Source organism: Castor canadensis, chromosome 3 (assembly GCF_047511655.1).
Source record: "Castor canadensis chromosome 3, mCasCan1.hap1v2, whole genome shotgun sequence".
Classification (NCBI taxonomy): Eukaryota; Metazoa; Chordata; class Mammalia; order Rodentia; family Castoridae; genus Castor; species Castor canadensis.
Window position 1 is genome coordinate 181,636,082 of NC_133388.1, and position 15,256 is coordinate 181,651,337.

General features: G+C 40.9%; 1 protein-coding gene across 4 annotated transcripts in view; it reads left to right on the plus strand.

The window, feature by feature from the left end:
• Tbc1d31 (TBC1 domain family member 31) overlaps window positions 1-12,241 on the plus strand; it is a 70,328-nt gene extending 58,087 nt beyond the window's left edge. Inside the window, exons 18-22 of one of the 4 annotated variants that reach the window (XM_020156498.2) lie at window positions 1,637-1,777; window positions 2,842-3,036; window positions 4,314-4,452; window positions 9,149-9,247; window positions 11,743-12,239. In XM_020156498.2, the coding sequence (XP_020012087.2) occupies window positions 1,637-1,777; window positions 2,842-3,036; window positions 4,314-4,452; window positions 9,149-9,247; window positions 11,743-11,876 (708 nt within the window). In that variant the 3' untranslated portion in view covers window positions 11,877-12,239. Of the gene's footprint in view, window positions 1-1,636; window positions 1,778-2,841; window positions 3,037-3,644; window positions 3,755-4,313; window positions 4,453-9,148; window positions 9,248-11,742 lie in introns of those variants that run through there. The other 3 variants (XR_012446397.1, XM_074069147.1, XM_020156499.2) reach the window with 3 other exon arrangements.
• The last annotated feature ends 3,015 nt before the right edge of the window (window positions 12,242-15,256 follow it).

The window sequence follows — 15,256 nt, forward strand, 5'->3', positions numbered from 1 at the left end:
TTTTACCGCCAACTGCCACACTCAGTATTCACTTCCCTTTCCCCCGCCCTTGGCAACTACTAATCTACTGCCCATCTCTGAATTTGCATATTCTAGACATTTCATAAAATAGAATTATACAGTGTGTGGTCTTTTATAATTGGCATCTTTTATGTAGCATAATGTTTTCAGAGTTCATCTATATTGTAGCATAAATCAGTACTTCATTCCTTTTTATACCTAAATAATAGTTCATTATATGAGTAAAACACATGTTGTTTATCTGTTTGTCAGCTGGTGGGCATTTGGGTTGATTCCAGATTTCACTATGATGATAAGCTGCGGTGAACATTCACGTACAACTTTTTGTGTGGACATGTGTTCAGTTGCCATAGATACATGCCTAGGAGTAGAGAGATGAGATTTCTCTGCGTTCTCATGAACAGTTATTGTTGTCTTTTTTAGTATAGCCATAGTAACAGTGGTGTCTTACCGTGCTTTTGGTTTCATTTCCCCAGTGACTAATGATAAGCATCTTTTCACATATTCATTGGTCATTTTTATATTTTCTTTGAAGATAGGTAGTTACTATCTGTTCACATTATATGTGAGTCATGCTTTCTTGGTGTTTTTAAATAAATGCAATTTTTGTTAAGATGTTTTTAATAATGTGGCAGTTATGAAAATCAGATTGCCACACCACTCTGGGATTCCTTATTATGTTTTTGCTTTGTTACTTTTCTGTTAATTGTATAAAGTCTCTATTCTTTGTTGTGCGCAGCCTCTGAAGTCTTTGTTAAGTTAGCGTGGTAGTCCACTCGGCTGATTTCTTATCAGATGCTTTGAACCAGATGCTTCTGGTCTCTGCTGAAGGACTCTGCATGTTGGGGCACACGGTCCAGCACTTAGCAAGGCAGTTTACAGTTCTGACTCATATATCACTTCCTGGTTTTACAAAACCTCACCCAGAAGTGACACTTAGGACCCTCTCAGGTGAGAGTGCACACAGCCCTTGGCATGTGCACAGCCTTTCACGTGGCCTTATAATGCATCTGGTGAGCATCTGAGCCCCCCAGCTTTTCCTATGAAACTTCTTGGTTATCCTGTTTTTTGCTCTAACCGTGATCCATTGCCTTAGCCAGCCAAAATATTTACTAATTTCCTCCAAATGTCCCCAGAGAACAAGCTGTTTGTTCTTCACACTAGGTAAGTTCTGAGTGAGGTCCCAGGGAGACAGCCTGGAGAGTGGGGTCCAGACAAGTCTCAGTGATTCTCTGAGAAGCTTTGAGAGAGCCCCAGCCCTGTCTTCTCCATTGGTTGCCAGGCTGCTGGTTTTCAAAACTGACACAGAGCTTGGAGTGGGGTGAGAATGAGAATAACACAACTTCAAATTACATGGAGCTTCCTGTTCCTACTGAGAGTCGGCCATTTTAATGAATAAAGCCTCCCCAGATTGCTACAAACCTTTGGTTAATTTCCAAAATCCTGACAGTTTTTGCCAGGATTCTCAGTGCTTTATGGAGGAGAGAATTTTCAAAGGCCCTGACTCATTTTCATTGACATTCCACTCTTTGCCTTTTACTTTGAAAATTAGGTTTTGTGTGCATATTAGTGGAAAGTTAGCTTGCATTTTAGCATTATTATTTATTTTAAACAGAATCTTACTACAAATCAAGAGGCTGTTGCAAAAGAAATCCGAGAAGATGTAGATGCCCATCGACGGAAAGTGGACCTTGAAGATCACATGTTCCATAAGCTCATTGAAACTGACCAGTCTCAGTGCAGAAAAGCTCAGCAGGTAAAAGTACAAATTTAGTGTATATGTAAAAGCTTGTGATGCTGAGGCAACTCATTTCTTTGCTTCACCTGTCTAGACCCTCGCATTGCTTTATTTATTTAGAAGGTGCTTCATTGATAGTCATATAATGTATCTTTTATATCCTTTGAGAATCTTAAGACATTAAGAAAAACAAGGGAAATAGTAACTTTACAAATTACACTGTCCTACTATGTTCTGTTTCAGAAATTATCCCTTGGTGGATAAAGTTGCAGAACATGGGTCCTTGCCTATTAGCCAGCATCCCTAAATAAGTATGGAAAGGCTGTCTTTGAGTTAGGGAGGTCTATGCTAAATTTGAGGGCATTCTACACTGTAAATCTTTAAGAAAGTTTCCAAATTTATTTTAAAGAATTTCACGGGGGGTTGGGGATTTAGCTCAGTGGAAGAGCGCTTGCCTGGCAAGTGCAAAAAAAAAAAAAAAGAATTTCATGGAATACTCACTCAATAATGCTGACCTAAGTGAGCTAGAAGTTGAGGCATTTGAAAAAAAACTTTTTCTGTTACCCCTTTAACAGAATGGATTAATGTCCAGGGCCGGTCCTATTCTCAAAATCAGGAATAGTGTAAGAGAAAGGAGACCTGTTCTGCAGAAATCCTTTAGCTGCTTCTCCCCACCCCAAAATATCCCAGTTTTTTTTTTTTTTAAAGGCTTTTGTCTAATCTGTAAAAATGGGATTTGATCCCTTTTCAGAGTGTTGAAAACATGGAAGTTGTTAAATCCCATCCATCCCTAGCCTAGAAGTTCTTGACCTTGGCTGTACATTAGAATGACTTCGGGAGTTTTTTTTAAGTACCAATTTCCAGCTGCTTTGAAAATGGGTTGTGAATTAGTTTGTGGTGGATCTTGGAAGTCATTTTGTTTTGCATACTCATTTTGTTTTGTACCGTGCAACTGTATTAAACACTTGGATACATTGAACAGATCATATAGTACCTTGTTTCTCAAATTTACTTTATCTTTTTTTTTCTTTTATTCATATGTGCATACAATGTTTGGGTCATTTCTCACAACTTTATCTTAGGTAATTGAAGAAAATTTGGCAAAAGCTGAGCAAGCATGCCTAAATGCTGACTGGCAAATTCAAACTTTACATAAACAAAAATGTGATGATGTACAACGAAATGAAGGTTACCAAGAAATAGCCAAAATCCTTCAGAAAAACAGAAGGAAAGAAATAGAGCTATTAAGTGCTATGACAGAAGAGGAAGCTGAGACAGTAAGAATAATGTTACAGACTTATTATTCTACTAAACATTTAAGTCTTGAAATAGTACCTAACCAAGTGATTAAAAAAAAAAAGCCAAATAATTTCTATTGGAAAGACAATTGAACCTTAGTGGATGTTTCTCCAGGAAGTTATCTAATATTGATGCTAACAAAAAATGATTGCGTACCTTTCGTTTACACTGGCATGTTTCACTCAGCCAGTCAGCTCCTGGATTTGTTCTGGCTGACTGCATAACATTACTGCTTTAATTCACATTAATTCTTTGTACTTAGAACATAGAAGATTTGGAATGGGTAGAACTTGTTTGTAGCTACTACAACAAAACCCAAACTAACTGACTATAAATCAGGTAGAAGTGTTTTTCTTTTTGACTAGAAAGCAGTCTGGAGGTAGCCATTCTAGTGTTAGAATCATGGCTTAAAGGTCATCAGTCTCCCTTTTGCACTGCCTCATAGTGTATGGCTTTCATTCTCAGCTATACCTGATAGTTCCAGCTGTCACATGTATATTCCAGTCAGGAGGAAGAAGGTACAGCAAAATTGTAAAATGTCCTACCTTTGGTCTTTTAACTACTTTCCTGGATTTCCTATTTCTAGCCACATTTGTCCGCAAAGGATGCTGGAAAATATCATTTGTAGCAGGGGAGTGTTATGATCCAAAATAAATTTTTCCATTCCTAAAGAAGACTTGAAATGGATTTGAAATGGTAACTAAGAGTATAAGTCACATTATAACTTCTGGTTGATGCCCCCAGCAACTCTAGGACCTCTGTTCTGTAGGTGCCATCACAGATGCTGTGAACTTTGTTAAGGACACAGAACTGGGGAGGGATCTGACTTTAGACTTGGGTTTGAACTCAGGGCCTCTACTTGCTAGGCAGGTCCTCTACCACATGAACCACTCCACCAACCCTAATTATCTGACGTTTACAGATTTTATTGACAAGATAGAGCATTCAAATTAAAAATCATCAGTAGAAAGCTAGCTTAATATAAGATTTGAATCCTATGTAAATGAACTGTTATCTTGACAACAGTTGGGACCTAGCTGTGTACTACATAGCACTGCGAGGTACTGGGTGATACACAGACCATGCCTCTGATCTCAAGGTTTTCCCACAGTCCAGAGCCACCACAGGCACTCCAGATCCCAGATACCAAGCAGGTCCTTTGTGTCCTGACTACGAAAGAAACAGGAAGATCTGTTCTACTATGGGAGCCTGCGTTACCATGGGTTTGATGATCTTTTCTCCTGGCTTGTTATAGTGGAAAGAAGCTGAAGAAAAGGAGTCTGAGTTGAGATCAGAAAAGAAAGCTTCTGCGCTCTTGGATGCATCTAGACAGCGGTATTTGAAGCAGGAGATGAGTGCTGCTTTAGGACATGCTGACAAGCCATTTCATAAAGGTCAGTGTCTGCGAGTGAGTCTCTTTGTGCCATTATGGATTCCTTCTCTTAATGTGTTCTGTTAGAAGTAAATCTGGGAGGTATTTCGGCACTTTGACTCAAATTATGCTCAGTTGAAAAGTAATCACTAGCTACGTTTTTGTGGGGGTAGGAAAGGAGCTGAGGATGTGGCACTGTTTAAAATAACAGAACTCCAATCAAGAAAAAAGTCTCAGCTGTCCTGTAGAACTCTTTTATTCCATGGACCCATGGTCATTGATATCCTCTTAATCTCCTGAAGTATGATTACCCCCCCACCCCCAAGGGCTTTTTCTACTTTATTTTAGTAAAAAGATATATTTTGCCAACATAGCTGATCCCCAAACAATAGTATATTAGAGTACCACAAGGAATCTTCAGGGGATCTAATCAAGCATTAGATTTTGGTACAAAGTGTGCAATGGCATTAACTAAAAAAAAAATCAAAATTATAAAATAAAGTACAGATGTGGGAAACTTTCACTGTATTTTTTTACTATTTCAGTCTTTTCTAATGTATATGTACTTTTTTATGTTTTAGGGATTTTTTTTGCGGTACTGGGGTATGAAGTCAGGGCCTACACCTTGAACCACTCCACCAGCCCTTTTCTGTGAATGTTTTTTTCAAGATCGAGTTTTGAACTATTTGCCCAGGCTAGCTTCGAACCTTGATGCTCCCGATCTCTGCCTCCTGAGTAGCTAGGATTAGAGGCGAGAGCCACCAGTGCTCGGCTCTAATGTGTATATATATTTAAAATAACAACTTCATTGATTTGTAATTCACATACCATATAGTTTATCTGTTTATAATGTGTACAGTATTACTGTATATTAAGAAATATATTCATAGGCTGGCAGAGTGGCTCAAGTGGTAGAGTGCCTGCCTAGCAAGCCTAAAACCCTGATTTCAAACCCTAGTATCAAAAAGTAAAGAAAAAAAGATGAAACAAAAGAAATATATTCAAAGTTGGTGTGGTACACACTCCTGTAATCCCAGCACTTGAGAGATTAAAGCAGGAGGATCTTGAGTTCCAGGGCAGCTTGGACTATATAAGACTGTCTCAAAAGAAAAAAAAAAAAAAACTGGCATGGTAATTGGTGATTTACTCATGTAATCCCAGGTACTCAGGCAATCAGGATCAAGTTTCGAGGTCAGCCCAAAAAGTTAGGAAGACAACCACCCTCCCATCTCAGACCCCATCTCAACAACAAAACTGAGCATAGTAATGCATACCTGTCATCCCAGCTATGCAGGAAGCATTATTAGGAAGATAGTAGTCCAGGCAAAAACACTAGGCCCACCTCAAAAATAACTAAGGCAAAAAGGTCTGGGTGTGTAGCTCAAGTGTCTAGTAACACCTGCCTAGTAAGTGGGAAGCCCTGCGTTCAAACCCCAATATTGCCATAACAAAAAGAAAAGAAACATGATTCAGAGCTGTGCAATGATCACCACAAGCATTTTTGATAACCTGAACCTAAAATAAACTGCATCTGTCAGCATCACTCTTCATTTTCCCTCACTCCTTCCCACTAAGTACTTTTTGTCTCTAAATTTGCCTAGTCAGGAAATGTCATGGAAAGACCAATATATATGGCCTTTTGTGTCTGGCTTCTTTTACTTGGCATAGTGTTCTGAAGTTCTACAATGTGTAGCATAAATCAATACTTAATTCCTTCTTATTACTGAATAATATTACATTATAAGGATATTCTTTATTTTTTTTAATCCATTCATCAGTTGATGGACATTTAGGTTGTTTATACTTTTTCTTTCTTTCATCAATTGTTTGACAATACTGGGGATCAGACCCAGGGCCTTGTGCATGCCAGGTGAGCATCTATCAGTGAGCTGCTTCCCCACCCCCACCCCACATTGCTTCTTTAATTTTTACAAGTAGTACTTGGAGGAAGTGAGGAGTGGACTGTGATTCTGAACAAGCTGCATATTTAAAATCAGCTTACGAAAGATACCAACCTCTTCTCCTAACCCCTCATACTGCTGTTTTACAAAGGAGAAAAAAATTCTTGAGACTTTTAAAGAACCTGTATATTAGAAATAGAAAAATGTGAGAAACTGCAAACCCCATGCCTAGTAGTAAGTAGCCTCATCAGTAATCTTCCTGCATGTTGTCCCTCTGCCTCCAGTGGAGAGAAGCAACCTACAATGTTTAACCCTTCTAAATTTCACCCAGAATTTATTAATAAGCCCCCAAGTTTTTGTTTTTGTTTTTGTTTTATGGTACTGGGGTTTGAACCCAGTGCCTCAAGCTTTCTAGGCAGGCACTCTACCACTTAAGCTACTCCACCACCAGCCCCCGAGTTTCAAAAGGTAACTATTTAAATTTGTGTCCATCATTTTCTTAATCAGGATGTAGAAATTTAGTCAGATTCATGTAATCCTAAAACCAGGAGATAATAGGCCACAAAGAGGAAGGCATTTTGATTGGAGGTGCTCAGCCTCAGTCTGTCACTTAGGGCTTAGAAGGGAGCACCAGGAAATGGGAAATGGTGAAGACAAGCCAGTAACAAATCACTTAAAGCTTCTCCCTAGGAACTCTTCACTAGCAATGCCAGGAAGCTCTTATTATCTTCCAGAAAAAAGGTAGATGTAGCGCCTTGGATACTGGGCTGAGGATTTGTGCCACGTCCTATCGCCTGTGCTGCTCAGCCTGGCTGCACAGCAGAACTGTGGGTAAGAAACCAGTCAGGAGAAGGAGAAGGAAGGGAATGCAGTATGTACCTTTTTAATTTCGATGAACAGTCACCTTTGGAGCCTGACAATATATGCATTGAATGAAGAAAAACAAAGTGAGTTGTAGCACAAAGTATAGGAACATTTGCTCTTTCTTATTCTTTAAATGTTCAAGGTTTTACAATTAACATTTTACATTTACAGACTACAGATTTTTTTTTCTTTATAAGAAAGAACATGTTCAGAACTGGGAAGCTAGAGTGTAGCTTAGGTTCACAGGTGAATCTACTGAGCCCAGGGTTTGAAAGGTTGTAGGCAAAAAGGAGTGGCCAGTTGTTTGAAAGGAGATAATACTGGAGTGGCTCCTGGGGAAGATGAGTAAACAGCAGTGAGCAGAGTGGGGTTTGGACAACAGATGGGAGGGGGAGCTGGGAGATCTGGCTCAAAGGGTGGGTGGGAGGAGCCAGCACCTGACATGTGACTCCTGTGCTGTATCACAGTGGTGTCATCAGCCTGTACCAGGACACTTAGAGCCTGATGGGCACCTTACGTTTGCTCCATTTTTTGCAAGCATTTTATTTAAAGGTTATTTCTTAGGTAAAGTAGTTGAATCTTCTTTTTCCTTGCTTTTTCTTTTTAGGTTCTCATTAGAAACTGTTCTAGAGCAGTGCAGATTATATTCACTGCCTCTGCCACCCAATAGCCTTCACAGTATTTGACAATGATCCTTATATTCCACCCCCACCAGTTCAAATGAGTCACTTGGTAATCAGTCACATTACCTTAATGACTCATTGAGCTACAGCTCTTGAGTTGAAGCTCTCAGGATCAGGTAAAAGTCAAGCATGATAGTGAGTCAGTGAGCTCCTATGGTCCAGCCATGGCAATGCACACAGGATTAGACCCCTTGGTGGGAATTAAAAGGAAAGAGACAGTAATGAGGGATGTTAAAGTGAAGCAGTTTTAAAAAATCATTGGCACCATATTGGATGTGAAGCTTTAGGACTTTTGGGACAGTAGAAACACAACTGAAAGATAAGTATGAGTTTTGAGGCAAGGAAAGCAATTGATAAAAATGGGGAAGGGGCCAGGCATGGTGGCTCCTGCCTGGAATTCCAGCTACTCAGGAGGTGAAGTTGGAGAGAACCAAGATTCAAGGCCAGGCTGGGCAAAAGGTTAGCAAGACCCGCATCTTAACAAATAAACTGGGTATGATGATACATGCTTGTTATCCATGCTACCTGGGATAACAAGGATTACCCCAGGTAATAAGGGATCCATGCTACCTGAGATATACCTGGGAGGTGTATGTAGGAAAATTGCGGCCAGAGAGCCTATTTGAAAATAACTAAAGCAAAAAGGGCCGAAGGTATGGCTCAAGTGGTAGAGTGCCTGCCTAGCAAGCACCAGGCCCTTAGTTCAAACCCTAGGACCGCAAAAAGAAACCTGGGGAGGTACTACGGGTGGTAGAGCATTACTGTGCTTATTGCCTAATAAGGTTCTCTGACATTTCCTCTGCTGGTTCTGACTGTTGTAAGAAGGCCCTGCCTGCCTAACCACTTTGCTCCTGGTGGTTGGCTTATGGTAGTTCTTGGTGAAGACTTACTAATCACATCCCGTAATCTCTTCCAAGCAACATTTGGAATCACTACTCTTTTTTTTTTTTTTTTAAGTGCAGTTCTGGGGATCAAACCCAGGGCCTCATGCATGCTGGGCAAGCATGCTGTACCATTGAGCCACACCTCCAGTCCCCGACATCTATATTTTCAGCTGTTTGTTGGCTTTTTGCTTTAGCAGAGGTGTTTAAAAAGAGATGTTACCAAAACTTCAGCTCAGCTCTTGATTCTCACTGACTTCGTTTTGCTTGCCTCCTGAAGAATGACAGCCTTCTTCTGAGAATAGGAAAGAAAGGGATTTTAACCATCCCAGGCATTAACAACCTTTCAGTCCCTCTCAGACATCTGCTCTCTCTCCTCACTTTTCTAGCAAAAGCATCCTGGTTGCAAAGCGAGCAGGTGGTCTCAAGCTATTTGCCCACAACCTCACAATTAAGTGACATTTATGACATGAACTCTTCAACACAGGGTAAGCTTATAAACAAAGGTTTGTTATCACTTCGTGTTTCCCAATATTGAAGCAAAATTGTGACTTAAGTGGTATTTGTAGCATGTTGATGCCATTTTCCTGGGGTACCTACCGATAGTGGGAAACGTAGAATGGCGGCCACGGGAGTCACTCAGCTTTCCAGCTGGCAGAAGACTAGATACTGAGCAGCCCCAGATAAAGTCTGCTGAATGCATTCTTGCCACTACATTTCTCCAGCCAGCACTGCTGCTGAAAAGCAGTTGGGGCTCTAACAGAAGGCTTCACTGGCTAGATTAATGGCATGAGATGCATAACTACTGTCACATCATTGCAAAAAGAAAATCTCAGGGTCTTTTCTCTTCCTCGGGGCTAGGCCCCCTCCAGCAACCACAGGGAGCACATGTTGGCTCCACGTGGACTATGACATGATAGCTTCTTGCTGGCCAAGCGCCAAGCAACCTTTGATCCCTAGACTTGATGTACGAGGGGGAGGGGGTCTTGTTTGGTTTTGGTAGGGACAGGGTTGGGAACATCTTACCAAAATGTGATCTCAGGAGTAGCCCATAAAGGAACTAACAATTTTGCCCATTAAGTATATTATTTATTATAAAAAGAAGGAAAAGAACAAGAACACTATTGTTGGACTTTCAACGGACTTTTCAATAATGCTGCCATAGATGAGACAGAATTTCCTGAGGTCTGTTGAGTCTCTTAGAACAAACTTTTATATGAGGTCCAGAACAAACTTTTATATGAGGTCCAGAAGATGAGCTTCGTAAGAAACATTGCTCGTAACAAGCCAGCAGATTCCAGTATTGTGTAAAGTATTTTTGATAAATCATGCTTTCATATGCATCTGTAAATGCTGTGCCAGAATAAGAATTAAACCAAAAGTCATTTGTGAGTCAGATGAAGTGCAAGAGATTCTCAGCTATTCTCTGGCACACTGAAATTTAAACTTTTATTAAAAATTTTTAAGACAGGATCTCACTCTTTTGCCCAGGCAGATCTTGCGTTTTGGGGCTCAAGTGATCCTCCCATTTCAGCCTCCAGAGTAGCTGGAACTACAGGCTTACACCATTGTACCCAACTAGCATTTTGAAATTTCAGAATGGAATGGAAGAATTGGCTAAGATTATTTGGCAGCAAAACAATAAAGGCATAAAAGTTGCATTCATTAGGGGATAAAATCATTTTTCAGAAATTGAAGCTGTTTGCATATAAGACTAAATTCCAGATTCATATTTTTAAGGTGCATTCCCCCCAGTTCTCAGTATTTCCTAGCCCTCAATCAGTATGAAACAGCAGTTACATGGGGACAGATTGTGTCATTTAATGTTGATTTTGGATTCTCCTGATGTCAGCCTCTAGGAAAAGCATTTATTTATTTTTTATTATTGGGAAAGTAAGTCATGGTGGACATACACACTCCCTGTCTTTTGCTGTTTTTTAAAAACAATCTTCATATAATGTCACTTTTTTGATTAAAATATTAACAGCTCATCATTGCCAACCTAAACCACACAAGCCAGTAACAAATGATCCCATCTCAAGCCATGCTCTCCACCTGAGGATCCACTGCAAGTAGTCTTCACTCTTCACTCAGTGGTGTGCTGTATATATTTTGTTCTGTTTTACTTCCTTCATACTTTTCATATGTTTACATTTAGTGGAGCTCAGGTGCCACCTCCTAAAATTTATACTTAATCCTTTCAACCCAAGTTAATCTTTTCCTCTTCTGAAAATATATTAATTCACTACATATTTAATATTTACTGAAGATTTGATATATGCCATATGATATGCTAAGCACGGCAGATACTCTCAGGCCTTTATGGAGCTTTAGTGGGGACAACAGATAGTTAAAAAATACACAAATTAGTAAACCAGACAATTTTGGAGTTCAATAAAGAAAAGACAACAAGAAAGTTGTCATGGCATACATTTCACAGTTTGGAGACTTGGATTGCCTTTTCTCATTGCCACTAAGCATCATAGTAAGGAAACAGTTTTGAGGAACTCAGATTCTCTCTTAATGAAGCTTTGTTCCTAATTTACAAATACTAAATAACCAAAAGCAGATAAGTTCTCTGATTAGCATCCATTTAGTTCAGTAAATAAATATCTAGCTTGTAAATGGAACCACAGAAGGCCAAGTAATCAGTTAGGCTTTTTATTTAATTTCTGTTTTAGGCTGGGTACTAGTGGCTCCTGCCTGTAATCCTAACTACTCAGGAGGCAGAGATCAGGATTGCTGTTCAAAGCCAGCCCCAGGCAAATAGTTCAAGAAATGCTATCTTGAAAATACCCAGCACAAAAAAGAGCTGGCAGAATGGTTCAAGTAGTAGGGTGCCTGCCTAGCAAGTGTGAGGCCCTGAGTTCAAACCCCAGTACCCTCCCCCCCAAAAAAACTGCTTTTTTAGGATATTCATTTCATTATTGATTTTTACAACATTTACCAAATTCAACCAGTAATTTTAAATTTTGTTTTCTAGTTTCTTTAAATAGAGATAGAACAGAATGGGACAACATGGAACAGAATCTTATCAAGAAAGTGAGAAATCTTCGCCAGAGACTCACTACCCAGGCTCGAAACAGATGCCAGACCCCTCATCTTTTGGCTATGTAGAAGTTGTGTCGACGTAAAACAGAGAGATGTCTGTGTGTAATCAATGATACTGAATTTTAGATTATTTATTCAAATTTTGTATAAAGACCTGCCTTTTGTATAGAAAAATATGCTTATGAAAATTATGTGTTCTATTTAATTCTAATACTTTTTGGCTTATAAATGGCTTCTTGAACTTTTCACAATAAAAGTGTTTGGGAACTTCTTAAAGCTGTGTTGTGGACCGACTGGATCACCACTCTCCTGCCCTGCAGCAGGACTTCCCTTCACTGGCAGCCCTGAAGCAGGCACAGATACCCGTTTCTCCAGCTTCTCCCAGCTGCACCAGACACTCTGCTTCTCTACCTCTCAGAGCTCCTCAGCTGGGCCACTCATGGCTTCACAGACCTGACTGGAGTTTCCTCTGTTTCTAAAAGAACGGTAGAAATAGTTCATGGACTTACTGTCAGGATTATATCAGAACACGTATCTGAAGTTCCATGCTTACCATACGGTAAGTGTGCAATCCATGATAGCAATTCTTTTTTCTGGGACCACAAGGATAAGTTGTGAACCAAATACTTCAGTCAGCCAAGTGCTCACTCTCGTCCAAGAGGCAGAGTACTAAAATGCTGCCCTGTCACTGCAGGGCACTGTGTCCTAGGAGCAGTTTCCTCAGCCTCACTTTCGCTATGTTCCAGTGGTTATGAGGCAGGCTTTCGTGGGCTGAGTTGGTGTCACAGGATATAAAACTAGTGCGTGACGGGCACTTCAGTGAACTAGAAACTTCTTGCTCGCCTAGAAGCATTTAGGTCCTAAAATACTGATTCTGCCTGCCAGAATCAGCTGTATATTGCCAATTTTTTTGCCTCTTTCAGGTCCTCTTTTACTAGAATTTATACCTGCTCAGATTGGTTTTACTTTTGCACATAAGCATGCATATATATAATAATAGTTCATTTAAAAGTTTCTGCCCTTGCAGCAAAAGTCAGTTATGAATACTCTCACCCAAACAGAGTTGTTTTGTTTTTTTTTTTTAATCACATTCTTGGAGCTTTCTCTGAGGCTACAATTTCTCCCAGTAATAATCTTGATATAGTCACTCTGCATTAGCAGATTTCAGACACTTGGCTGAGTGTCTTTCGTTACATGTGCTTAGTTGGCATTTCAAAGGTTACCACATTTAATGAAATTCATAAAATACATTTCTGGTTATATCTCTTCCTGATTCTTGACCTTACCCCAGTTTCTTTATAATGTAGGTTCTCTGCAATTGAATAAGGGTTGACTTGGCTAAAAATCTTCACACGCTGGCTGCATTCAGAGTTTCTCTCCAGTACTCCCTTGAGTTTGATGAAAGAAGATATGCCTAATGCCCTTATCCTGATTGTTACATTTAAAAGGTTTCATTCTTGTGCAAACTGTACACTGTGATTAAATGTCAGGCTTCACCTAAATCTCTGTCCACATTTGACTGCACTTAGAGCTTCTTTCCAGTGTGAATTGAATGGTGTTGAGGTTACTGACTTGGTTAGAGGCCATTTCACATCTGTTCACATCCATTCATAGGGTTTTCTCCAGTATGAATTATGTGATGTTGGGTGTGATTTGAGCATTTTCTAAAGACCTTTCTACAGTGACTACACACTGACCCCTCAGCAGTTGGTTGTGACACGGACTGTATAAAGCTTAATTTATGAATATGGGTGCACTTATCAGTGATTCTGAATTTAGTGTTTAATCTCGTTTTATTAAGAAACACCACACAAGAATTTGGACAGGGGAAGGGTAATAAAAAGACTTACAAAACTCTGACAAGGGACCAGCTGTAGATGTAAAGAGAATACTAACAGGTATCAAGGACCAAGGGAGAGTACTCAAGGAAGGTCAGACTTGGAAGGGACGCCCTCCCCAAGGCTTGGGGTCAGACCTGTCAGAGAATGTGTGGATAGTGGGTGGTTCACAGAGTTGTCCAGGCCAGAGTTAGTCCATGGCCGCAGCCAGAAGGAAACAACTCCCGGCACACTCCATCCCAAGTTGGTGAGTGGCCGTGTGTGGGAGTCAGGGTGTCAGGACCCCATTCATCAGTGTGGAGTGTGTCCTGGCATGCACACTATCCATATGGGGGAGCCTCAGACACAGGCAAACCAAGGCTGGCAGGCAGGTGCTTAGAGTGTTCCAGGTCTGCTGCTGGCTGAGACCTGGAACCTGCCATGGTCGTGTTGGAAGGACCGCAGTGAAGCACTCAGCTGGGGCTGTGAAGTCAGGAGGCCATTGCACTCCACCCCCAGTATCCAAGCTTAGGGCACAGCCATCAAGCAGAAGCAAGACTAAGCAAAACAGCACAGTAGGCTAAAGAGCTGCCCCTTCCTCCTGCAATGTCCTCCAGCGCCCTCTGTTGACAGCTTCAGAGCATGCCAGAAGAGTCCAGGCCACTCCCGCAGAGCAAGAACTGAAGGGTGAACTTGAAGCCATGATATATCTATAACCAGCAATGGGAGTGGCTCCACAGCTTGCTCTGTCAGTTGACACTTGTGGACTCTATAATTGGCCTCTATCTAATGAGATTGATGTGCCAGAATGAGATGAGATGCCAGAATTTCCCTGGCAAGATGTAGATGAAGGTGTCCAAAGTTTAGGAATTTAAGAGTGCATTTATGAACTGGCCTTGCCCACCTGACTGCATGTGCTGGGCCCAGGAGACCCTTGCTTTGTTAAGGACAGAGTGAAGGAAGCATCTGCAGACCTGAGAAGCTCCGTGGTGGCTCTCCGCTGGCCACGTGTGCCAGCCAACAATGGGATTCCATGGTAGAGGGGCCAAGAGGCAGCTTTTAATTACCAAAGACAACAGTTCACACTTGCAGTTTACAAGAGCAGCAGGGAAGTAGTAGTAAAGGGTCTTTGGCTACCGATAATTGATTGTAGTGGCCCTAAGAATGAAGCAAGCATTCTAGTAAAATGTCTGAATGTAACAGGAAACACTCTAAACTTGATGGTCAGAAGACTGACTTGAATCACCACAAAAGAGCCCTTCCTGTCTGCATGACCCAAAGTCATCCCCAGAGTCTCTGGGTTGAAGAGGAGGCCAAGGCCCCCTTGAGGAAAGACCCTGAGGGGGTCACATGTTCATGCCATGTGTTCTCTAAACCTTCCCCAAGTGGACGTGTTGCAAGTTCCTTGAATGATGTCTAAGGAAAACATACTGGGGCACCAGTGAAAATCAGGACAAGCGGTGGGAGGGTGATCCGTGATCCCCGAGTCTTGGGCAAAGTTTGAATTACCATCAGTGACTAGGACTGGAAACTAACCTGTGTCATCTTCCACGTACCTGAATACATAACAAATGGCAGCGTCTCCACCCTGGCTCTAGACCCATTGAGTAAGGTTTTCCTATCAGGATA